Source organism: Sinocyclocheilus anshuiensis, unplaced genomic scaffold, assembly GCF_001515605.1.
Source record: "Sinocyclocheilus anshuiensis isolate Anshui unplaced genomic scaffold, SAMN03320099.WGS_v1.1 scaffold366, whole genome shotgun sequence".
Taxonomy (NCBI): Eukaryota; Metazoa; Chordata; class Actinopteri; order Cypriniformes; family Cyprinidae; genus Sinocyclocheilus; species Sinocyclocheilus anshuiensis.
Window position 1 is genome coordinate 1,457,339 of NW_015547673.1, and position 26,292 is coordinate 1,483,630.

General features: G+C 35.4%; 1 protein-coding gene across 1 annotated transcript in view; it reads left to right on the forward strand.

Annotated features, from left to right (window-relative positions):
- The first annotated feature begins 475 nt into the window (after window positions 1–475).
- LOC107702871 (actin filament-associated protein 1-like 2) overlaps window positions 476–26,292 on the forward strand; it is a 42,898-nt gene continuing 17,081 nt past the window's right edge. Inside the window, exons 1-3 of the mRNA XM_016505307.1 lie at window positions 476–704; window positions 15,056–15,193; window positions 16,357–16,490. Coding sequence (XP_016360793.1) covers window positions 689–704; window positions 15,056–15,193; window positions 16,357–16,490 — 288 coding nt within the window. The 5' untranslated portion in view covers window positions 476–688. The remainder of the gene's footprint in view (window positions 705–15,055; window positions 15,194–16,356; window positions 16,491–26,292) is intronic.

A 26,292-nucleotide genomic window follows, 5' to 3' on the forward strand; every position in this document is an offset into this window, starting at 1 on the left:
ACAGGAGAGGTGTCAGTGAATAAATGGGAAAACAAAGTAACTCATATTTTCTTGTAAATTTAAAAGCGTTACTTTATTAGTTACTTGGAAAAGTAATCTGATTACATAACTCGCGTTACTTGTAATGCGTTACTACACCCAACACTGCTGAAACATAAATGTTCCTCCAATTTATATTTTTCCATCACTGTGTCACCAGGGTCTATGTATTCTTAAAGTAATCTAAATATTGTGTCATGTTGGTATTGTGTCAAATGAAAGCTTTTAATATTTTCCTTTATAAATGAAATTAACATTTACTGCCTCACCCAGGTAAATAAATCACCCAGATTAATCACTGCGAGCTACTCCTACACATGCAGATTTGTTTTGTTTTGTAATCACTGTTGCCCGCGGGGTGGCGCTGTGGAGCTGCTGTACAGTGGCGGCTTTCAGAAGTGCAGCTGGAGGCGGAGAGTCCAGTGATACACAGAGATGTGGAGGAGATGTGGACAATGTAGGCGCTTGTTTGGACAGTTTCGCTGTTATCTTCGTTTGTCTGTCGCCTGACCCGCAACTCTCCCCTAATTCACTTCGAATTTAACTGAAAGCCACTTTAAATTCGTTTTCAGATCCAGGAACAGACTCAGCGATGAACTCTGGAAGCGGACGAGAACATTTCACTTGGACGCTTTGAGCATTTCCAGCGATGGAAAAGCAGAAAGGTATTTCAGGGTTTTCACATCAGTCTATAGTCTGTAGGAGAGTCTGAGTGCAGTGCTCCAGTTACAGCTTCATATGGGCCACATTAGATGGTCTTCATATCATCTACACAGACATTTTCCATAAGAAACAACTTTGAGTGAGTGAGAGTGAGTGAGTGTGTGTGTGTGTTTGTGTGTGTGTTTTAACGAGTTGGAGTGCTGAGACGAAGTGGTTAAAACTCGTGAGGTAGTTGGTTTGAATCTCAGAAGTGGTTTTTTGCAGGCTGTCATTTTGAGCCATTGAGCAAGATACTCTATCTTAAGTCGCTGACTGTCCCTGTGAGTCACTTGGATAAAACCACTAGTTAGTATTCACTAACTGGGCTAGTAATCATAGTTTTTATACCAGTTTTGTCTCGTTTAGTCATAAGTCACAAGTCTTCAGTTTCATTAACATTTATTAATGCAGTGGAGTCTTTTATTCAAAGTGACTTACAGTGCCTGAATGTCTTGAATAAGTGCCACTGGGACTCGAACCTACAACCGTCTGCTAACCTACATCACCCCTGTAAAAGATCATCCATTTCTAAACACATCTTAGCAACTCGTTCATAGCTCAAAAAGACAGAAAGGTGTTGAATATTTGAGTGCTGAATTCTCGTAATTGCAGTTATTGTTGTTGTAGCCTTGTAGATTTGATCATTGTTCTGGAATGTAAGTAATAGTCCTCCAGTTTCCCCAATCAGCCGCGTCGCCACAAACCAAATCTCAGGAGAGGCGCGAGTTTCTCGGTTTGTTTAAGTAAAGGTCAGAGAGCAGTGCTAATTTCACCAGCGGCGGTGTAGTGTGAAGTCTGACAGGAGTTAATGAGCTGCTCCACCGCCTTCCAAACTCCTATGTCTTGAATAAGTGCCACTGGGACTCGAACCTACAACCTTCTGCTAACCTACATCACCCCTGTAACAGATCATCCATTTCTAAACACATCTTAGCAACTCGTTCATAGCTCAAAAAGACAGAAAGGTGTTGAATATTTGAGTGCTGAATTCTCGTAATTGCAGTTATTGTTGTTGTAGCCTTGTAGATTTGATCATTGTTCTGGAATGTAAGTAATAGTCCTCCAGTTTCCCCAATCAGCCGCGTCGCCACAAACCAAATCTCAGGAGAGGCGCGAGTTTCTCGGTTTGTTTAAGTAAAGGTCAGAGAGCAGTGCTAATTTCACCAGCGGCGGTGTAGTGTGAAGTCTGACAGGAGTTAATGAGCTGCTCCACCGCCTTCCAAACTCCTTTCTGTTTCTGAAAACAAAACCCATGTTGAGAAACAAAACTGAAATCATAGATAATATTACTGTTCAGCTTCTATGCACTTTTTTTCTTGACATTTTCCATAATCACAATCAGAGTTGGAAGATATATGCAAAATTGGCTAAATATTCAAAATGATTGTGTTTCCTGATATAAAATTAAACAACACGGTTAAGTTTGAATCATTTTAGTTAATCAGTTTTTAAAATATTTTTCAGTTAATCATTTAAAAGAAAAAACTGTTGACAGTTGGATGTTTGCATGTCCGGTAATGGATGGCTAGGGTGAGAGATATGACAGGAAGAAAGGGGGATACAGGACTCAGAATTGTTGCAAGCAGATTCAAACCTGTGTTTTCCACTTGAGCACCAAGGCTCAGAAAGTCAGAGTATTTCTGAAGACTCTCTGTTGTTCTTAAACTACGAATCAGAAGAAAACCAGACTGAGAATATATCATAACATATCCGGCTCCAGTGTTCTTCCTCAAGATGCATGCCATTTTGTTTATTAACTGCTAGAGCGCAAAAAGTTAAATTAAGTTGAATTAATATTTGTGTAACTTTAGAAAGTGCATAGCAATGAACAGCGACTATCAATGGGAATGAAGACAGTGGAGGTCATGTGATCGGTCAATTACTGTAGTCGAGGGTCTGCAAGATGAAGTGAAGATGTAGTTTTCAATATTCTAATTTTATGTAAATAAATGTCACTCTGTGAGATTTGAAGTCACAATTGAAAGAAATAAAGTTGCAATTAGGGGATATAAAGTCACAACCGCTCTGTTGTGTTTTTACTTTTTTTGTTTCAATAAAAATATACACTAATGTTCAAAAGTTTGGGGTAGGTAAGATTTGTTTTATGTTTTTGGAAAAAATCTCTTATGTTCATCAAGGCTGCATTTTTTGATAAAAAATACTCTAAAAGAGTAATATTGTGAAAAATTATTTCTACTGTGATATATATAAAAATGTAATTTATTCCTTTTATGACAAAGCTGAATTTTCAGCAGCCATTAAAGAAAAGAAAAAACGTTTGAACAGAAGTGTATGTTGTATGTATAGGTAAATGTTGTTTGTTGTTATTTTGGTGCATAAAAACTAATTATGATCTTTAGATTTATCAAGAGAAATCTGTGGAAGATATGCCTTGATTTTTTTATTTTCAGAACAAATACATACTGTAAATACAGTATGTACTGAATATTGTCAAGAATTAAAAAAAATATATATATATATTGAGATATGATTTTTAGCTTCATCATTCAGCCTGGTCATGCATTTTTTTTTTCAACAAACTTTTTTTCCTCTTCCCTGTTCTGTCACTATCGGTCAAAACAAGAATGTGACCTCACACAAACACACACACACACACACACTTTCTCTCTTTCTCTTTCCTCCATTATATAAATTGCATAACATCCACCCCAGAATGGATTAATTTGTCATATCTCATTCATTCACACATTGTCTCATGTGGTTTGTTAGGATCTGTGCCTAGACCATTCAATCCTATATCCCCCTGCTCAAAACACAGCTTAAATGAGTTCTGTTGTTGTATTTCTCATATAAAAAACTCACAGCTTGGATTCATGGAGTTACATCCCATAGTGCCATCAACTGCAGTTTAAACATATTTAGATGCAAGTGTACGTCTGTGTTTCTGTGTTTACTCATTTTCTAAACACAGTGCCACTTGAAAGGCTTTGGTGGTCATCCTGTTGCAGGCACAGGATATGGTGATAATGTGAGGACAGTGCTTCTTATATCAAACTCTCAGCATCTCTGGGTTATTCAATTAGACTCTGCAGTACCCTTCTTTACTTTGGTCGATTCAAGTGCAGATTTTGTATTTCCAGTATAATGCATCATATTCAGAGGTGATTGGGATGGAATTGGTGAAACAAGCTACTGCAGAAGGTCACAAACTTTTTGTTACATTGCTCAGATCTGTGTAAATATTTATGACCCACAATGTATGAAAATATTACAGACAAATTTTGAATTTATATATATATATATATATATATATATATATATATACAAACCAGTATTTAAAACTTTTAACTTTTAATGGATGGCTAGGGTGAGACATATGACAGGAAGAAAGGGGGATACAGGACTCAGAATTGTTGCAAGCAGATTCAAACCTGCGTTTTCCACTTGAGCACCAAGGCTCAGAAACTCAAGAGTATTTCTGAAGACTCTGTATATTAGCTTAACATTAGCTTTTGATCGGGCTGAGAACTAGCGTGTTACCATGGACCTATCTTTGAGATTTCATTCATTTTTCTTTTCGGACAGACTTTCTATTGTGTCAGACAAAAGGGTCAGCTGTCAACAAGGGGTCAAATCAGTTGACCAGAGTTTTATATACCGTTTTGAAGCATTTTGGCCAGCAACGCAAAATGACTCTCTGTGTCCCCACCAACACAAACACACAGAGTGGGTGTTTGAGGCATTTCCGAAATGTTGACGACGCCCATGTGCCTCGGGGCATTAATTTATCTAATGAATCAAATGCAGAGGGTGGTCTCGCCTCCTCACAGAACATGACATCTCTAGAATGAGCCTGAAGTGCTTGTCATGTTTGCATAAATATGAATGGAGCTACTGTTGTGTGAGAACATAAGATGAAGGGCTGATATTTCACATCGATTAATAAAAAAAGCAAGTCATTTGTAGTTCATGCATACAAAACGTTTTTAGTATAGTGTATAGTAATTTTCCTCGTCAAACAGTTTATGGATGGTTTATGTGAAATGGGTACAAAATATTCAGTATCACTTTCTATAATGTAAGGTATCACTTTGACTTTTTAGTGTGCACAGACAGTAGATTACCACAAAAAAAAAAAAAATCCTTGTCTCAAGGTTTGTGAAAACCTGCTGGAAAAAAAATCTGTTGACAATTATGCATTTTAATTAATAATTTAAAAAACGTTTTTAATTATTTTTTAATTTATTAGAATTGTTTTTTATTACATTTTAAAGTTCTGTTTTTAAATAAGTTCTTTTGAGCTTTCTATTTATCCATCCAGAATTTTTTTATTAATCTATATGTGACCTGTGCTGGCAAAATGAGCCACAATGAGCAAATTTTCAAAAACAAGTTATTTTTATTTCACTAGCCAATTTCACGAATGCGTCAATCAGCACAATTGTTTTGTTTACATCAGCATGGGTTTGATCATCACATCACTGGTTCAGGCTCATGCCATCAAGAATTCGCTATGAATATTCACAAAGCTGGAATGCTACGCTTTACAACCGACCCAAGTGGAGCCGATGGTCCGAGGGAGCCCGGCGAGGCCAAATGCCCGATGGGCCACGCTGGAGTCATGGGAGGAAAGAGCCCAGGCGTAGGAGTTAGGGTGACAGATAGAGGTGGAATAGAGCACACCAAGGCTGGAGGTGGAGCCACGGGCTCATCACGCCCAGGAAGAAGTGGCTCCCAGCAGGCCCACGGTGTAGCCACGCCACTGAAAGGAGGAACTGAGGGACTGATGGGGGACGGTGATGACTGGGCTGCAGGAGTGGCTGGGGACTGAGGAGGAGAATGGAGGACAGCACAGAAACCAACAAAAAATTATCATTCATAGCATTCATAATGGCAGTCTGGAGAGGTGGTGGGAGAGGGAGGCTGGGCGGGTTTAACAAGACTAAAGAAGACGAAATAGATTCTGGCTAGATCATGGGACACAGGGAATTTATCTCCACACTCACCAAAACTGTCCAATAAGTCTAGCAGGTACTCTTTCAGTGGCGGGACGGTGGGCTGGGCTCGTATCCATACCCTTGTATTCCATGAGGACTCCCATGGCGATGGACTCCCTGGTTAGACTCATTAAGGTGCTTTGGCTCCATGGCGATGGTGTGCGCTGTCCTCGGGGGGCTCTGGTTTGAAATCCGTCGATCAGAGTGGTGATGGGCTGGGCTCTAGGTCAGACTGCAAGACATCTGTGAGGTGAGGCTGGACGTTGATGTTGCAGTCATCACCGAAATCCCTCCATCAGGCATGGTGGCAAGTGTTGATGAACTCCTCTACGTGGTCCTCCAGGCTGTGGCCATTTTGAAAAATGAACACTGCTGTTCCTCTCAACAAACTGTTGCCCCTCCATGAGGCAACATTAATGGATGCAATTTCCATTCATCTTTTGATTTTTGAAGGTCTGGTCTTCTGTCACAACTTGGTTGTTAAAAGCACACGAAGAAGAAGATGAAGAATCAATAGTCTTTTATAATCCACACTGAAGAGAATCCAAACAAGGCAGGCAAACTAAACACAACCAAAACACTGACGAGACCGGACAAACTGAACTGAAATAAGAGGATCAAGAGGCACACCTGAACAGAATGACACCATCAACACAGAAACCATCATCTAGACAATGAGTACATTTACATGGACAACAATAATCCAATATTAACATGATTAAGACAATACTCTGATTAAGAATCTATCATGTAAACAGATTTTTGATTACCTTAATCCGGCTAAAGTCATACTCGAAGTAAACGCAAATTGAATTAAGACATGTTGAGTATTCTTAATTTAGTCGCATTATTGAAGTGCAGAATAGACATGTACACACCTTAATCACACTACAGTATTACCGTCGTGTAGGACTTTTCACCACATTTTGCGACAGGATACACACACGGCATGTCAACCGTTGGACGGCAAACAAAAGAGCATGGCTTCAAGCAAGAAGGCACATTTTTATCCGCCGTCATCTGTTTGCACGTATAGCATGACATATAATTAACTGCACTTGAAGCTTTCGTAAAATTAAAAATGAAACACCCAAAACTGTATAGTACCGAAGACGAACTGTATGTTGATACGGAGGGAACGTCGGATGGCATCGCGTGGGAACGTAATGACGTGTGCCATTAACTGATCTATGTACTATAACATGTAAAACGGGAACATGAAAGGAATATTCTAAAAGCAACTCGTGTAAACACCTTAATCATAATGTTCTCTTATTCAGAATAAGGTAAATAATTAGATTACTGATGTCCATGTAAACATACTCAGTGACTGGTAACTAGGGATGTAACGATTCACTCAACTCACGATTCGATTCGATTCACGATTTTGATTTCACAATTCAATTTGATTCACACATTTTTTATTTTTACAAAATGAGATTTAAGACAAATTATAAATGAAATGTGTCCTATTATTATTGCTTGGACAAAATACTGTACGTTTCTTTGTGAAACTGAAATATAACACTATAATAATATACTAATATAGCACTTGTAAATTATTGCTCTTTTGTTGGTTTTGATTGCTTCTATTGTCCTCATTTGTTAGTCGCTTTGGATAAAAGCGTTTGCTAAATAACAACATTTAAATATAATGTAAATGTAAATAACAAAACTAAATTAACATTTTAAAACAAGCCCCAAATCAAATAAATAAGTAACACAAATAAAAGAAATCTCTTCCTATAAACAAACTAAGGCTTTCTCTGTTCTCTTTCCATTTAAAATTAGAGGCAACCACTGCATTTTATTCATGATCCAGATGCTGCATACATGCAACATTAGCAGTTTTTAATATAAATTACATTGTATAATTTCGAAATTTTAAGCAACAACAGAATTTTTGACTTCAGTTTTGTAAACTATGCATAAAAAATATCTGCATGAAACACACAGCAGACGAGCTGAATGAGACGCAGATTCTCTCTCTGCCAGCAGGTGGCGCTTAAAGCGTTTCCTTGGTTTCCGCTGTAAACAAAGCAGCGCTGCACTTATGAACTTTAATATGCATTATACAGAGGCAAGATGAAAAGAAAAAATACCATCGAAAGACAGTAAGTTCCCCTCAGACATACATTCATATAAACTCCTACCTCTAATTGAATCGCGATTTGTTGAGCATCTCAACCGATTTGAATCGTCACATATTTAAATCGATTTTCAACCGGCTCGCGGTTAATCGTTACATCCCTAGTGGTAACTAATCAGATGGATCTGTAGAATATACTGTATATTCCACATAATTAGTACAGTTTATTATCCAGTATTAGTGTTTGAGATGTCAGGGCTGAATTGAACGTACAGCAAGACATACCATCAAGTCAAGGTTTTCCTATTTAGGTTGTGCACAGTAATAGCAAGGTACAGTAGTTTGCTCCAAAGAAAATAAGGGTACACTTTTAGAAATAGGTTCCAAAAAGGGGGTTCTGCTGTGATGCCATAGAAGAACCATTTTCTTTTCAGTGAACAGTTCTTAAAAAAAAACATTATTTTCTTCATGTGAAAAACATTTAAAAAATCGAAAGAACCATTGATGTCAAAGGTTCTTCATGGAACCATTGATGCCAATAAAGAACCCTTATTTTTAAGAGTGTAGAAGAAAAGACTTCAGAAACAAAGGATCAGTAGAACCTCGAAGCGATAAAGGATTCGGGTCTGTGTGTGTTTGATTTCGACGGAAACCAGTAGCTGGATTCTTTGACCTTTGAAACGTTGTTATGACAATGCTCAATATTTATCCTCCACGCATTTTACAGTTCCTGCACCAAGTGAGAATGGGTGGGGCGACTTCTTAGCGGACAGTTGTTATTGGCTCAAGTCTATGAGAAACAGTGGAATGTCAAAGGAATCAAATATGAAAATATCACAATAACACATGAAAATGTTTTTTTTTTTAATTCTCACATACGCAAATGAAGATCATCTGCTCAAAAATGGAAAATGGTCTAAAGTTGCCTATACAGTGTGGCAGTGAGAAGTAGTGGAGTTTGGAGAAGAAAAGAGGGTAGTGTGAAGACTGAGACCTTGAGAATGACAATCTGAAGGGCAGAGAGCCTCCGTCAAAGTCAGCCATTGACATCTGGCTGGAGCTCTGTTTGCTTAATGACTTTACTGTTAGCACTCCATCGCCAGCTCTGTCACGTCTGAAGGTCAGTGTGTTCGATAAATTAAAACAGAAATCTCTTTTTTACAGGAAGCTTTCTGGAATAGGTGCTACTGTATGTGATATTTGCCATCTCCTTTACAGCCCCAATTTCCTGACGAAAAACAGCTTTTTTGGTATTTTCTGTATAATGTTTAACTGTGCGCTGTACCTTCACACACATCTTTTATTTGCATTCATTTGTTGTTTATGTTCATTTGTGTTTGCAAAATCCAAAGTTACTAAGATAATATACATTCAGTTGTATTGTAAATTCAGTAGTAGGGCTGCCGAAGTTAAAATGTTTGTTTTTGCTTGATGGCAAGATGGTCTTTTTTTCTGGATTTATTCATTTATTCAAATAAATAAATTAATACATGTAAAAAAAAAGTTAAATAAATAAATAAAATAACTAAATAAAAATGTAATAAATACAGAAAATGATGTACACCTCTTGAATGATGAGCACGTTTTAATTTCTAAATTAAAATGATTATTTTTTTATTTTTATTTATTTATTTTTTTGATGGCATAAAAAATTTCATGATGACTCTCCTGATTATAATGAGGGGGAAAAACTCATTCAAAGATTTATTTAAAAAGTTATAGATTTTTTTTTTTTTTTACAATATCTATAAAAATTATAGATTTTTTTTTAAAGTTCAAGATATTTTAAAACACCTTACATTTAAAATCTTTTTTTTAATAAATAAAAATTAAGATGTATAAGGAAAACGTCATTATTTTTAACATGATGGTTATACCACTTGACATTTCATGGCAAGTCTTGACAAGTCAAAAATATTTTTACTTTATCTTGCAAATTTGTCTTTGACCCATCGATAGAATGGTAATGACCATCATGTACAAAGTTTTCCCTCAAAATCTACGCGATAACAGCAAAAAGTCAATAGATTCCATGTGGGCCTGCATATCTGTTAGTAACATATCAGTGATTCTTACTGATATCTATAAGATATATTATAAATCTATAAGATATATTATAAATACCTCTATTTTTTTTTATATGTGGTGGGATTTGCTGCATTCTCATGGGTCTTTTTACAGTTCTTGAAATGTTTGTTTGAGCAGCGCTGCTGAGGCATTGTTAGATGTCTACTAGTACTCACCCATGACCCCATATAAACCCATGGGAATTCAGATGTTTACTCCCAAGAGATGAAGCCACAGCTGGAGCCCTAAACCACCACTGCACCCTGCAGACATGGGACTGAGTTCAGAATAGACACAATTGAGATGCTCAGCTCTGGTACCCTATTTGGGAAAACAAGACAGTGTGAACCTAGAGCAGTGGTTTGCACAGACCAGAAGTTCAGTTTCTGTTCAAGCTCAGAAGTTTATAAAAGTATCGCAGTGCATTTGTGTTTTATTTGACCAACCTTGATCTGAATGATAACAATTGGCCTCATTCACTAAGTGTAAAGTTCTTCTGTGTGTGCAAATATGAGATAATCCACATAATTGTCAGTGAATGAGACCCACAGTTTTACTTATTTTAACTGAATTTTTTGTAGTCAAAGCTGCTGATTTTCTGTTGACTGCAGGTTTCAGTGAGATTTGATTATAAAGAAGAGTCAAAGAGACACATCCTTTGAAACTGCACCATTGAACCCTGTGATCCTTTCGCTGGCAAATGATAAAAGCTTGGCCTCGGATAAGGAGCCACGTTTACACTTTTCTCCTGTCTCTGGCCCTGCGGAAACCCTCCACGATTTCCGCCGACTTGCTTTACTGATAGCCGATTAACTTGCTGCATTAGCATAACGTTATCTGATTAGTTTGCTATCTTAGCAAAAGCGCTAACAGATAAGGACTGAAAACAATTTTTAAACTAGTAGTGAAAACAGTACCCGTGTGTTTCCGAAGCATCATGCAGGTCTTTATGTGGTTCCCTACAGAGATCTTTTCAAAGGTTCATTAAGCTCTATCACAACAGCTGGCCTGTGTAATGGTCACCAAAGAGAGATTGTATTTACATATTATGACAGACTAGTAATGTCTGACATTATGATTTAACAATCTTTTTCCAAAAAAAAAATAAAATAAAATTGCATTAATCTGAAGAATGTTAAAAAGAAGTTCACTTTACTAGAGTACTTATTATGGGAAGAATAAACTTAAGTGTGAACTGAATGTAATGTTTTCAGACACTTACAGTAATTGCATGTTAACTGCAATTAAATAAAAAAATTATTATAGTTTTAATTTATAGTAAATGCAGTTAGTTGAACATGCTTTTTGGACCAACTTAATTAAGACTTAAGTACATCTTTATATGTAATTTCAAAATTACTTCTACTGTCTTTGAAATATGGTTAAAGTGTACTGCTGAATGTACTAACAAGCATTTATGGTAAACTAAAATATACTTTAGTGTCATTTATATTGAAACTTTTATGTTGTATTTAAATATTTAGTTTTTAGAATTACACATTTTTAATGAGGAAGTTGCAATTTGAAATGTATTATTTTTAAATGTAATATTGAAATACACTGTACAGTTATAATTAAGTACTTAACATGTGCTTTAGTATGTTAGTCAACACATCAAAATAAGTGTACTTCATTAAAGCACGACAAAAGATAATTAAAACATAATGATGTACTTTAAAGTAAAACTTTTAATTTCACACTATAAGTGTACTTTTTAAAAGTATTATAACATAGTTATGAAAGTGTCTCTCTTTAAGTGACCTGTTATTTCATTAGCATTATATTATCTGCAAGTACATTTTTTAAAAATATATTTTTATATAAAAGTGTGGGGTACACAAGATACAAACACTAGGTTTTTACATTTTCTGAAGCAAATATGAGTGACACTTAACTGTGCAAAAGGTCAGAAAACCCCACCCTCTATTTGCTGATAGTCTGGTCTCTTGATACATTATGTGCTGGCCTTTAATGCCTAGACTTGGGAGTTTGTTCATATCATTAAACTTAAGTATGAGCAGAGATGGGCATGAATACATCAAAAAGTATTTTGTTACAAATTACAAATATTTTCTCATCAAATGTATTTATTTAAAATACAAAATACTGGTTTGAGAAATGTATTTAATTAAAATTCAAGTAATTTGTAATTTGAAGATACAAAAATACATGCAATATTTACAAGCAATCATTTGAAGTGCAAGAGACAGTGCCATTACAGTAGAGTAAGATACAACACATTTAGTAATAGTGGAGTTAGAAACACACATAGTAGAGAAAGAAGCGATTTCCCCTCCTTGAACAACTTATAAACAATATATTCTTTAACTCTAACACTAGACACTAAAATATTATTGAGCATTAGCCAGGATGGAGTCTATTTACTTCAGCTTAATAATTTATTCTTCATATTGTAAAACTTTTAATTTAAAGAATACACACAAAACTGACCTTCAACAGACAGAAAGCTTAGTAATGAAAAACGCTATCTTTATCCTCAAGAGGATACGATCTTTATTAGTAAAATAAGCACAAAGATGCAAATAACAAACAATAGGACTAATACAATTTAGGAAAGATATAAATGAAATAAAGATTATTATAAAGATCCTTTATGTTATTCATGTACAGTAGTCTAACAGCATTTTAGTAAGAAATAACAGAAATTGAATCATCAAATGCTAAATAAAACTGTCTTTACTCTATGAATGAAATGTAGATTGATCATTGTTAAAGCTACTTAAGTAATTCAGTAAAGAGCAGTGAGTTATTTTCTCTTTGTCTTATTGTCTGATTACGATTAAGGATATAGACAGCAGCAGGTATGTTAGGCTGCTGACACCTTAAGACGCATACATGGATCCAATATATTGATCCATATTTCTTCTAATTTCTTATATTCACTTAAGACACAACCGACTGTGTTTATGTGAATACCATCAAGCATGTCTATTTTTCATTCATGTTTCTTAATCGCTCTAACGTGTCAAAAATTAAGCATTCCTGTGGAACAGTATATACTGTCACACTGCCTAGTCCTAATCAAGAGGATGGCTCAAGCGATTTCACTGTCAACAATGAAGATTAACTCCTAAAAATGCTGATATTTAGCTGTTAAAGGGGCCCTATGTAGAATTCAGAACCCCCTGTTATTAGCGACACCGGTGGCTGTTAAGTGAACTGCAGAAAGCAACTTACTGCTCATGCACACACTCCATAGTTATGCGAGCGAGCAACGGCCAAAACAGTGAGTGAACGTGATTCACTGACATCATGTCGACAGATGAGGTTCATTAATTTACCCGTTATGATTGTTTCCTTTTGATTTTCCCGGCAAAACCACCCTGAGTCCTTCACATAAAAATCAGTCAACAGGTTTCATCTCGTTTTTTTAAGTTTTGTTACATGCTGATCACACATTGGCAATAAAAAAGCGATTAATACTTGAAAATGCTTTTATATAGCCCCTTTAAAAATGTAATTTTGCGCATAGAAACAAGTAGCTAACTCTAGAGTTCTAGAGCAGCACAGCTATTTACAAATTACTCTTTTCTTCTTTCCTGTAATGACATTCAGTGAGCAATATCTGATAGTATATATATCAGTACATACTTAACCAGTTTACACTGAGCACCAAAACAGCTCCTTTCATTGTTTTTTTCCCGGTTGGATCCAACTATGGGCAAATTAAGATTCCATCGATGGATCCAACAGGATGTCATATGATTAACTTGCATCTAGCCAAAAACTAATAGGCTATAGTTGATAGTACTATCAACACAGGTGAAGAAACTTATTGTATTATCTGAGAATAAGATGAGCCGTAGTTAACTGACAAGCTAGGCAATATCGCGTTCATAATTGAATGCGATTCATCTGCGATTATGAACGCGATATTGCCTAATTGTCAGTGAACTACGGCTCTGTGTAGTAAATGCTGCTCCATCTGAAAGCAGGTGATGGAGATTTACTACTAATCACAGAACCGGCTTTACTGACGAGATGCGCATGACAATCGCATGCGATTAATTGCACAGCCCTAACAAATTACAATCTGATTTTTTTTGTCCAACAAAATACAAATTACAAAATACTCACAAGTACTTACATACATATTGTAAATACATTTAATTAAAATCCTGCCCGTCTCTGAGTATGAGCAATAATAATAGTGCTGCTCGTCTGAGCGAACAGCATGGACTTCGAGAAGCAGGCTGGGAGAGAGTGTCAGATGATGTGTGAGAAAGAGTGAGAGAGGATTGACTGCAGCACAAAGGCCCACTGATGTGTGTCTGTGTAATATACACAGTGTGTGGAGTCTCTGTGTGTTTACTGTGGTAAGGGCTCAAACAGTGGCCTGGTTGTCTGTAGCCAACATAATAAGGGCAAGACAGAGCAGGCCTCACTTTAAACCATTATAAAACAGGTAGAGGCCTCTTTTCCTCCTCAAGTCACCAAATATCACAGCAGGATCGAAGATCTGTAGGCGTTGGTTACAATTCCAGCCATTCTGGATGGTAGAAATGCATTTGATTCAATATTAAAATGACTCTTGAAGTGCGCAGTAAAGGTACAGCCTCAGCGTGTGTGTTAGAGGTGCATGTGTTGATGTTTGTGTGGATACGAGTCTAATGTGATGAATGGCTTCGGCTGCAGGAATGCACTCTAACCTTGTTATAAAGTCACTTTAGTATAAATAATGCAAAGCAGCATGGAGCAGCACACTTATATAGCTGAGAGAGTAAATAAATCAGCAGTTTAGGAGTCCTCCGCTTCGGTCACAATATCAGCGTCTTGAAAGAATGATTGAAAATCTCACCTAATTCAATCAGCACGGCTGTTTACTTTTGTGGTTTAATAAATTGAACACAGATCGCTCCTGTAAACAGAGCTGTAGCTATTACAGGTAAGTCAGGCTGCATAGTTTTTGACTGCATTCATGTTCGTTCATTCTGGATTTAGATATATTCATAACTTCATAACACAGCTATTTCCCCTTCATGTGCATTTGGACATATTTGGATGTTTCTTCAACTACAGCACTTTTAGGGCAGATTTCAACTTTCTGCTTTTTGTTAAATAAATTGAAATCGGTTTTGGAAACTTTTCATCATGCCTTCGTCTAACTGAATTTCAAAAGGATGTGAAAATGATTTGTGTGTATTGATACATAATGATTTTTTTTTCTGTGATTTTGCAGTGCTGGCTCGGCTGGTTTCAGACCTGCAGGCGTTCTTGCTGGTTCTGGACAGTGAGAATCTCAGTTATATCGCTCAGGCCCAGAAAAAATCCATCTCAGAGCTGCTAAATAAACTGCAGGACAATAAGGATGCACCAGGTAACCACTTGACTATATGAAGTAAATTTGTAAATTGTATATGCAAATATGCACTACTGTTGAAAAGGTAGGGTTGGTGAGATTTTTTAATGTTTTTGAAGTTTGCTCACCATTTATTAGATCAAAAATCCAGTAAAAAAACCTGTAATATTATGAAATATTATTACAATTTAAAATAACTGTTTTCTATTTTCATAAATATTGAAATATCATTTATTCCTGTGATGTAATGCTGAATTTTCAGCATCATTACTCCAATCTTCAGTGTCACATGATCCTTCAGAAATTATTCTAATATACTGATGTTTTTTTGTTTATTATCAATGCTGAAAACAATGGCTCTGCTTAATATTTTTGTGGAAACTGTGAATCATTTTTTCAGGATTCTTTGATGAATAAAAAGTTCAAAAGAACAGCGTTTGTTTGAAACAGGAATCTTCTACCACATAAATGTCTTTACTGTCACTTCAATTTAATCTATCAGTTTAAATCAATTTAGTCGCTGAATAAAAGCGTTTAAAAAGTATTCAAAGTAATAAATACAAAATATATATATTAAAATTACACCTAACATCTGAAAGGTAGTGGATATATGTAATGTTGAAATGTTTGTTGATTAAAATGATTCATTGCTACTGCACTTGTTTTTTAGTTAATGCATATTTAGTTCCTTTTAACAGTAGAGTTTTTAGGCGACTTGTTTCATTTCTAGGTGGTATTTAACAGTGATCTTTAATGGTAATTAAATTCCACCATACAAAGAGTGCACTTTTGTCAAACATCCCATCTGTGAACTACCGCTGCAGCACAGCCCCGACACAGCCATCATGTTTTATATGCTTTTTCATAACTGTCTGAGATCCACCTGCAGCTGTAGACACTGAGCTGAACTGAGAGCATTTACAGGATAAAGAGAGTCAGTGCAGGGTCACAGAGCGGTTGAGAGGGACAGATGTTCATTTCAAAGACCACTGCTCTCATATAACCCTTACATATGAAAAAGATCATCTTTACCATCTTTACTGCTATATCTTTAAGACTTTAATATGTAAATCTCTGTTATGAATGGCTAAACTCTCCATTCTGCAGTTTGTAGCTTTCCTTTGGGTTTTAGGGTTCCTTTTTGTGTAAATAAATGATGATTGTATGTGTTTTATGTTTAGTAGAGGATGCGGAGTACATGATTATGAACTGTCCCTCTGGAGGCCCCAGTGATCTCAGGGAAAGCACCACTGCTGAGGCTCATTCGACAGAGGAAACTCTTTCAGTCAGCTCTACTGACCTCCTGCAGCCCGGGGTGAGTCCAGCCCTCCTGCAATAGCCACTACATGATATAATAACACTTAATGAAAGATTTATTGACATGGTATGAGCTCTAAATATAATCTTGCTGCTTTTTTTGGCTCGTCAAAGAAGAGAGATTTGTTATTTTGTATGAAAGCCCATTTTACATGCAAAGCATATATTGAGTTGGCGTGGACCCTGTTTACATAATACATGTTCCTAGTCTTATCTTGCAGCATTCCTCTGTACATAGTCAGTTTTCCAAAGAACATTTTTTTTTGTCTTTCTAATCTTCCATCAGAATGTAATAACTGCTGCAGTCACATCACGTCACATAGCCCTACCTATGTTACTCATTGAATATTTAGTTTTACTCAAAAATGCATCATGTTACATTCATTTAGTGGGCTTGGAATGCTGTTTTATATTTACATTTTTAATTTCAGTGTTATTTTAACATTACACTCTTAAAAATAAAGGTGCTTCACGATGCCATAGAAGAACCTTTTTAGTCTAAATGGTTCCATTAAGAACCTTTAACATCTGAAGAACATTTCTGTTTCACAAAATGTTCTTTGTGGTGAAAGAAGGTTCTTCAGATTATAAAAAGGTAAGAAAGAGATGGTTCTTTAAAGAACCTTTGACTGAATGCTTCTTTGTGGAACCAAAAATGGTTCTTCTATGGCATCGCTGTGAAGAACCTTTTAAGCACCTTTATTTTTAAGAGTGTATATATTATGACATTTCCTGTTATGTTTGTGTAATGGGCTTGGAATGTTATTTTTTGTTTCATTTTTTACTTTCAGTGTTATTTTAATATTATTTATATACTATTACGGTATTTATTAATATTTGAATTAGCTTTTATTTTTGACTCAAAGGTTAGTAATTTTGTGCTTTTTATTAGTTTTTTTTATATTTCTATTCAGCTTTCATTTATTTGTATTTCAGTCTTAGTAATTCTAGTATGTCATCTATTTAATTTTTAGTTTAAGTTTTAGTAATTTTGTGCTTTTGTCATTTTTATTAGTTTTTTTTATATTTTCTATTTAGCTTTCATTTATTTTTTTAATTTCAGTTTTTGTAATTCTAGTACTTCAACTATTTCAGTTGATGTAAACAATTTAGTTTTAGTTAAAAATAATAACACTGCCTTATTTTTGATTGGACGGTATGTTAAATTTTGGCCACAATTTGAAGGATCCTTGGAACACAGCTATTTGCTTCGTGTTTTTCTTTTAGCTTATTTTGAATGGTGCACCAAGCACATTTTTGGCATTCTCCAGTCACACATAATCCTTTGCATACATTTAAATTCATAAAAATAACAATTAGCGAATAAAATGAATTGAAACTGAGCTCATCCAATTTCATTAATCAGTGCAAGAAAAAACAAAACAGCAATTAAAGCATTATGTTTTCTTTTGTTGTAAATTATACTTAACTGTCCTTAATGTAAACCAGACCACATTCACTTTATTGCATAAATAGAAAGTCAGTTAAAATAAAGATTTGTATTATAAAGTACTTTTCCAAAAATTATTTGAATAGCATTTTGCCATGACCCTGGGGGTGGAAACATTTAGCCATGTGGGCTTACTAGACTGTCTGATTCTAGCGTTTAATGCTGAGGAGAAGTTTAACCTGCTACTATACCATTTAATATTAACACTGCTGAAACACTTGTGGACCAATCAGCACCCACCCAGGACTGGAAATATCCATTTATAATCTAAAAACTGACATTCACCAAGTGCCAAATGTGAATAAACATGGGTTGTGGTGAGTAAATAGAATGCCAGTTTACCATTTACTTTATTAGGAATTGCAGTATAATACATGGTTTAAAAAAGAAAGAAAACTGACTTTAGTTAATAAGTACTTGTATTGCGACCAGTATATCTTCTAACAATTTTTACTTTAATGGAAATGTATTTCACCAGTGGTTGCACTCTGTATGGTGAACTGATTGTGATTTTTTTGTTTGTTGCTTTAGCCAATATGACAGCCGCCTTGGATTTTGGCTGGTCATGTGATCTGAACGTATATATATATATATATATATATATAATTATATGAGCAAAAAGCAGCCTAATAATCAAATTGTCAAAAAATCTAAATAACAGTAACAGGAAATATACACTACTGTTGAAATATTTGTGGTCTGCAAGATTGTTTTTTATGTTTTTGGAAATTTTGAATTTATTTGGTCAAAAAACAAACAAACAGTAAAAACAGTAACATTTTGCATTTTGTTTTACAATTTAAAATAATGCTTTCTATTTTAATATATTTTAAAATGTAATTTATTCCTTTGATGCAAAGCTGAATTTTCAGCATTATCTGTGATTTCAAGGCTGAATTTTCAGCATCATTACTCCAGTCACATGAATGAGTCAGAAATCATTCTAATATGCTGATTTGCTGCTCAAAAAACATTTATTGTTATTATTAACTGAAAACAGTTGTGCTGCTTCTTTTGTTTTCAGTTTACAATTTCATGCATCCTTGGTGAATAAAGTATTCATTTCTTTAAAAAATTAAAACTAGTTGTGTAGTTTCATGGCTGATTCCGATTTTCGATTCACCCACCATGTAGTAAAACTGTTTTTACCCTGGCTCATATATACTGTAATGAGTCTGCTATGAAGTATTTTTAGGGAATGGTAAAATTAATGGGGCCTGGGACTAAATTGTAATGGGACAGTCCCATCTATTGACTGTGGTGTGCCTCTATGTGTTTGACAGTTGTTAGGGATATAGATGTATAATGTAATGAATACCCCAAAAGCATCATGTGCCGTGATGTGTATTTTAAGAGACACTAGCTCTATGGCCATAATAACAGGGCAGATGGGCAGGCTGCACACTAGCGGTTACGAGGCCCAGAGCACCGGGTTGGAGCAGGGCTTGTGTTGTGGCCACCTGATGAGCATCTCCCAGCTTCAGCGCAGCCTCACTGTGGTCTTGCACCCTCATCTCACCCAAGGGTTGAGCAGGGCACGGGGTCAGAGGTCAAATCCTGCCTCGTAACCAAGGTTTTTCAAGTGGGCAACCACATATGAACAACAAGGACGGGAAGAACTGAAAGGGAAGAGTAGCGCTGGAGGAAGAAACGCTATGAAAACACACTCATAAGAAGAAGACACAGAGCAGTTGTACGGCCACATTAGTGAAATCCGTGAAATTTTGTGCTCAAAAAAAGTATTTTGTCAATAGTGTAGTGATGTATAAAGCACCACTCGAACAAAGTCACTTTCAAAGTAAGCAGGTCTCTGTTGGTCAACAGCAAAATTGCATGACCAACTTGAACCTGTTGCGATGTCTGTGTGGGGGAAATCTTTCGCTTTCACGCAAAATTCCCAATCGAGTAGATTCCTATGGAAATGACTGGATTTTCGCCTGTGATGTGCCAAATAATGGTAAATGTGACTTTAGAGTTATCTTTGTTAAATTGTGGTTAGTTGAGTTGTGCTGAACTAGTTTCTGTGAAGAACAGCGAGAATATTTGGGAGTGTGTTGACATTGGCTTTTGTTTGTTTGTGTAATGTACTCTGTAATCTGTATAAAATAATGTCCGTCCACTAAATCTTCAAAATAAAAAAACATTGTTTCCTATTTCTAGGTTAAATAAACAAATTAAATCACATTTGCTGACTCATAATAAACAGATAAAGGAGGCAAATGTTTAATCCTGTTTTCCAAGGGGAAATTCCAAGGATTTCTTAAAGGAATAGTTCACCCCAAAAAATAAAAATAAAAACAAATAAAAATAAAAAATCTGAAGGCAGTTGCTATTAGATGCTATTTACATGTGTACATAGCTAAATATATAAAGAATGAATAAAATACAATTCTTTGCACTGTGTAAATAGTGTTATATGCTATTTATACCAGTGCTATTTTAGTTATTTTGTAGTTTTTGTTTATATTTTAAATTAGATTTTATTTTTATATTTTCTGTTTTCACTTTAATTTTAGTTAAAGTTGTAGTGATCTTGTTGTGTTTTTGTCATTTTGTGAAGTTTTCTGTTTTTATTCATTTTAGTTTTAGTTATTTTAGTACTTCAAGTTAAACTAAATGAAAATGAGCTGAAAAAAGTTTACTTTTTATATTTTTTTACTTTTTATATATTTATATTTAATTTTATTTCAGTTTATTTTATAAAACATTTCATAGGGCAATTTTACAATTTTAATAAATTATTAAACTTAAAGTTCTGTTGAATTCATTTGATTAGTAAAATGTAATTAGACCATTAAAACATAATCCAGAAAAATTTAAATGGAAAATGTAGAATTTGGGGTACAAAATAAAACTGAAAATTTTGGGAAGAAATAAAACAAATTTTATAGGGACCTACTGGAAGCCATTGTATGATTTCAGAAGACTTGAAATATAAAACACAAGTTATGTAGACTATTGTTATGTTTTGTTCTTTTTCATTTCTTGACAACCATGATGAATGACTATGACAATATGTCTTCAGAATTTTTTTATTTTTATTTCACTGAGTAAATAATGACAGAATTGTAATTTTTAGGTGAAATCTTCCTCAAATGACGTCACTGTATATAAAAGTAATATCTATAAGTAATATACGCTACCGTTCAAAAATTTGGGGTCAAAGAAATTTAAAGGGGCATCAAGGAATTAGTACTTTTATTCAGCAAGGACACATTGATCAAAAGTGACAGTAGTGACATTTATAAAGTTGAGCTGAAAAAAGTTTACTTTTTATATTTTTTTACTTTTTATATATTTATATTTAATTTTATTTCAGTTTATTTTATAAAACATTTCATAGGGCAATTTTACAATTTTAATAAATTATTAAACTTAAAGTTCTGTTGAATTCATTTGATTAGTAAAATGTAATTAGACCATTAAAATATAATCCAGAAAAATTTAAATGGAAAATGTAGAATTTGGGGTACAAAATAAAACTGAAAATTTTGGGAAGAAATAAAACAAATTTTATAGGGACCTACTGAAAGCCATTGTATGATTTCAGAAGACTTGAAATATAAAACACAAGTTATGTAGACTATTGTTATGTTTTTTTCTTTTTCATTTCTTGACAACCATGATGAATGACTATGACAATATGTCTTCAGAATTTTTTTATTTTTATTTCACTGAGTAAATAATGACAGAATTGTCATTTTTAGGTGAAATCTTCCTCAAATGACGTCACTGTATTTCCTCTGCTCTGTTTTCTTCTAACAACCCAGCATGGACATTTCTAGATTACGGCAATTAAGTGCAATAGGAAGTTCACCTAATTCCAGAACCCTGAGCAAAATCAAAAGCCTGCTTGAAAAAGATTTTGGGGGAGGAATTGAGGGGGGTGGGCCCTATCTTTAACAGGAAATGCCATGTTTAAGTGAGAGGCCCGGTTCGGCGACCCAACGGTGCCTTGTGATTGGCTGGAAGGGAAGCAGAGGGGAGGAAGAGGACTTTGGGAGGATAATTATTGCTGTCTACGTGAGAGAGGACAGTGATGGAGTGATAAAGAGATGGACTGATAGAACAACCGCACAAAGGGAAGGAAGTCAGATGGTGCGAGGAGGATCTCCTGGGAGGTGTGGGAGGGATGAGGTCAAAATCCTGGGGTTTCCATGCCAACCAGACTATCGCAGTCCCATGAGCATGTGCACTCTGAGCCTGTAGATTGGGCTCAAAATCCTGGGGTTTCCATGCCAACCGGACGATCGCAGTCCCATGAGCATGTGCACTCTGAGCCTGTAGATTGGGCACGTATGAATGTTTTGAATGTTACGGCCGTTTGGTGTGCGTGGGAGTTTAGAGTATATATTGCACTGATAATGAGCAGAAAAAGAACCCCATCAAAGACGCGATTTACTCCTATATGTGTGTCATTTACATAGTAGCTCTTGAAGTTAGCATAAAATCTGCTGTTGACCCCATATATTTTTTTATTTATTTTACCATATTTTCTTAATACATGTTCCTGGTCTTCTTAGATATGTAACATTTATATATATATATATATATAAAAATAACATGGTATTTTTGGGTTATGGAAACAACAGTTAAAATGGTGAGTACACAATACTAAAATGAGCTGTTAATGAAACATGGAAACTGCTCCTGAATAGAATGATTATCATACCTTCATGCAAATCCTTCCCAGCAAACACACAAAGTTTCTTTTGCACTTTAGTGAAGTGATACAGCACGCCGCCACATTTGCGACCACCATTGTTTCACCCACCGCTGGAGCAGATGTAGACAAGAATGACTCCTAAGCGATTGAGGTGTTCTGTTGTTGGATGTAATAATGAACACAGCACTCGTCATTTACTCCCGAACATTTAACAGTGTTATTGAATTATTATAGTGTAATTAAAGATTAACTTTAAGTTACTTAGATGGGTAATCTAAATGCAAAAGTGGAGAAAATGAGCACAACTACATAGCAGGTATACCGCTAAATTAGAAATCTCTAATACATAATAAACACACTTAAATGTTGTTTTCTCAAAAATACAAACTTGTACAAACATGCCGCTTACATATTATTTTAGCCCAGTTTGTGCTGAATACAGACTTTAGCCATTAATGTGTTTATAAGCAACTGAAAAAAGCACAAATGAGAGGGCATGTCAAACTTCTCCAGGGCCACAATCCCCCTCAGACCCCAGAGGGTTAACCAATATGGTACCGATATTTTGTGCATCCCTAATAGAAGTTTTGCTCTGCACACCTGTAGCTCTGAGATATGGGTCCTGTGTAATGCATTCTTCCAGTAGTCTTTATGTAAGGTGGGTTTGTGTGTGTGTGCGGGTCAGTAAGAGGTGGGGGTTTTACAGGCTTAGATTGGTTCCTCCTGTGCTTCATGAGGTAATGTAACAAGCTCAATTTGACACGGTTAAACTGACCTGCATGTTTTAGGATGTGTGTCTTCACACAAGCTCTCTTCATTCAGTTTTATAACGGTTAATGTGAGACAGAGACGTGGAATATGCAGTGAATGTTTTACGGGCTTAGTGAGCATTCAAGACCCCTCCTGTTTCCGCTACCCGTCATAACAGTACCACAAACCTTTTTACTTTCTCTTTTGTCACAATTTTTACTTCTCCAAACACTGGCACATAATATGCAATGATGCATTTTCCAGGAATGGTGGTTTGCTCCCTCTTTAAAGTCAAAATGGGCTGCAGACTGCAATTCACTTTGACTCCTTTCTTAGTTTTTCTTCCCTAGCTTCATAAATGTTTTTGGTTCTTATCATTTTGATCTTTTTAGCTTTTGGCATCCCTTACAAATGTGTTCCATTCTTGCATCTATATTTGTTTCTTGGTCTCTATCCCTCGTTCCCTCACATACTCGTGAACACACAAAAACTCCTTTCATCTTTCATTCACAGATATGTATCTGATCCCCAGAGCTGTACAGGCTGCGCTCCCAAACCCAACCAGCCTGAGAGGGGAATCAGAAAGAACGAAAATATGCAAGAGATAAAAGAGAAGAAACACTAAGAAAAGATGTAATTAACATTCTGAAATTCTTCAGTCAAACACCCACCTTCCAACAAACAGACACTGAACTGAAGATGGGATATAAAGGCATCATTAACACACTTCAAGTCAGTCCGTTTCAGTCTGTTGTTGATGGTAATGGTGAAGAATTTCACCATTAATTTTAGATAGATTTTAGTACTTCAACAACAAGGCAACATTTCTAATTTTTTATGAGCTTAGGTTTTTCATTCAATATTTATATTTTATGAGTGACGTGACATGTGACCAAGTATGGTTTCCCATACTAGGAATTAGTGCTCTGCAGTGAACACACACACCCGGAGCAGTGGGCAGGCATTTATGCTGCGGGGTCCGGGGAGCAGTTGGGGGTTCGGTGCCTTGCTCAAGGGCACCTCAGTCGTGGTATTGAAGGTGGGAGAGAGCGCTGTACATTCACTCCCCCCACCTACAATCCCTGCCGGTACGAGACTCAAACCCGCAACCTTTGGGTTACGAGTCCGACTCTCTAATCATTAGGCCACGACTTCCCCCTTAAGTGACTTATTTGAGCTTTATTTCAACTAATGAAAACAATTTTAATAGATTTAGTTAACAACTAATGAGAGTTGTGGATAATTAAATTTAAATTAACATTGAATTTATTTGGTTGGGGAAACCTGTTTGAAAACAGTCATTATTCTTACAGTTCTGGTTTATGGTGAAAATTTTGATTCATCCCAGGGACTCAAATGTTCTGAATCAGTTCACTAAAAAGATTCATTCAGTTACTTTTTCTGCAGGTTAGGTTGTTGTGCCAGTAAGTGGCAACACTTAAGCGTGACTTAATCAAGTGTTTGATCATAAACGCTTGATTAAATCATAAATGTTAAGAAAGCAGGTTGTGACTTAGGAGAACAACATTTCACTAATGTTCTTTTAATTGTACTGTATATTAAATTGTGTATTCAAATTTATTTAATTACATTCAAATGTGCTTCAGTAAAAAAATTTTTTTTTTACTATTTTTTTTTTATTGTTTTCTTAAATTGATGCCAATGCATTTCCCAAGGAAAACCATTATATTGAATCTTGAAGAGAAAAGATAAGAAATGGTAAAGTTAAGATCCATGGAAATTGAAGAGTACAGTACTTGAGACCTAAAAAAATTCTGCTTTTGCCTTTCTTTTTTTTTTCAACTCTCAGAAGGCGTTGTTTCAGTGCTACTGATTTGCCCTCAATGTCCAACTACAAATTACTGACCCCAGTGCCGACCACAGCCATTGTCTTTCAGCTGTGCTCCTCTAGAACAGTCTGCACCAGACTCTCATAAACACTGTGGACCGACTGACCCTTAGTACAACTAAAAACATACTCTCTCTCTCTTCCTGTAACTGCAGAGCAGCACTTAAACTCTGGCTTTTGAGCTCCATATCAGAAAGATATCATCTCTGTTTTGTTTTCCTCAGATACTATGCCTCTCATGTGCACATTCAGGTGATCGCGCTGTCCTGCTGTGCTGTCGTCATTTCTGGTTGTGTGGTTGCCATGAGCAGCTCATGTGAAAGTGTCGCGATTGATCAGGGTGCAGATTTTGGTTGTGTGGTCTTCACTGCGGCTTAATGAGTTAGAACTTTGCCTGGGCAGTGTATAGCTCTTTATTTCAGGGCTGTTCTTATCATAAGGATGTTCATAACTTTTTCCTATTTTCAAAATGAACCACCCAAAATGAAAATTCATGATTTACTCAAGATGTTTCAAACCTGTATGAATGTCTTTATTTTGTTAAACACAAAAGAAGATATTTTGAAGAACGTTGTTAACCAAACAGTTGCTGATAGCCATTGACTTCCATAGTATGGAAAAAAATACACTGGAAGTCAATGGGGACCAGCACTTGTTTGGTTATGAACATAACTCAAAATATCTTCTTTTGTGTTCAGCAGAAGAAAGGTAGTAAACGATGACTTTTTTGGGTTATAACATATACAATTTTTTGAAAGAAACAATCATTTTATTTAACAAGGAAGCATTAAATTGATCCAAAAATCACAGTAAAGACATTTATAATATATGCTTTCAAATAGATGCTGTTCTGTTAAACTTTTTGTTCATCTAAGAATCCGGATAAAATTACATTTTAAAATGTGTTTAAATAGAAAACAGTTATTTTAAATTAAAATAAAATTTCACAATATTACTGATTTTAATGTATTTCTGTCAAATAAATGTAGCCTTGACGAGCATAAGAGACTTCCTTCAAAAAAATTGAATCAATGGTGTTCTCACTTCTTAAACACAAAAGAAGATATTTTGAAGAACGTTATTAA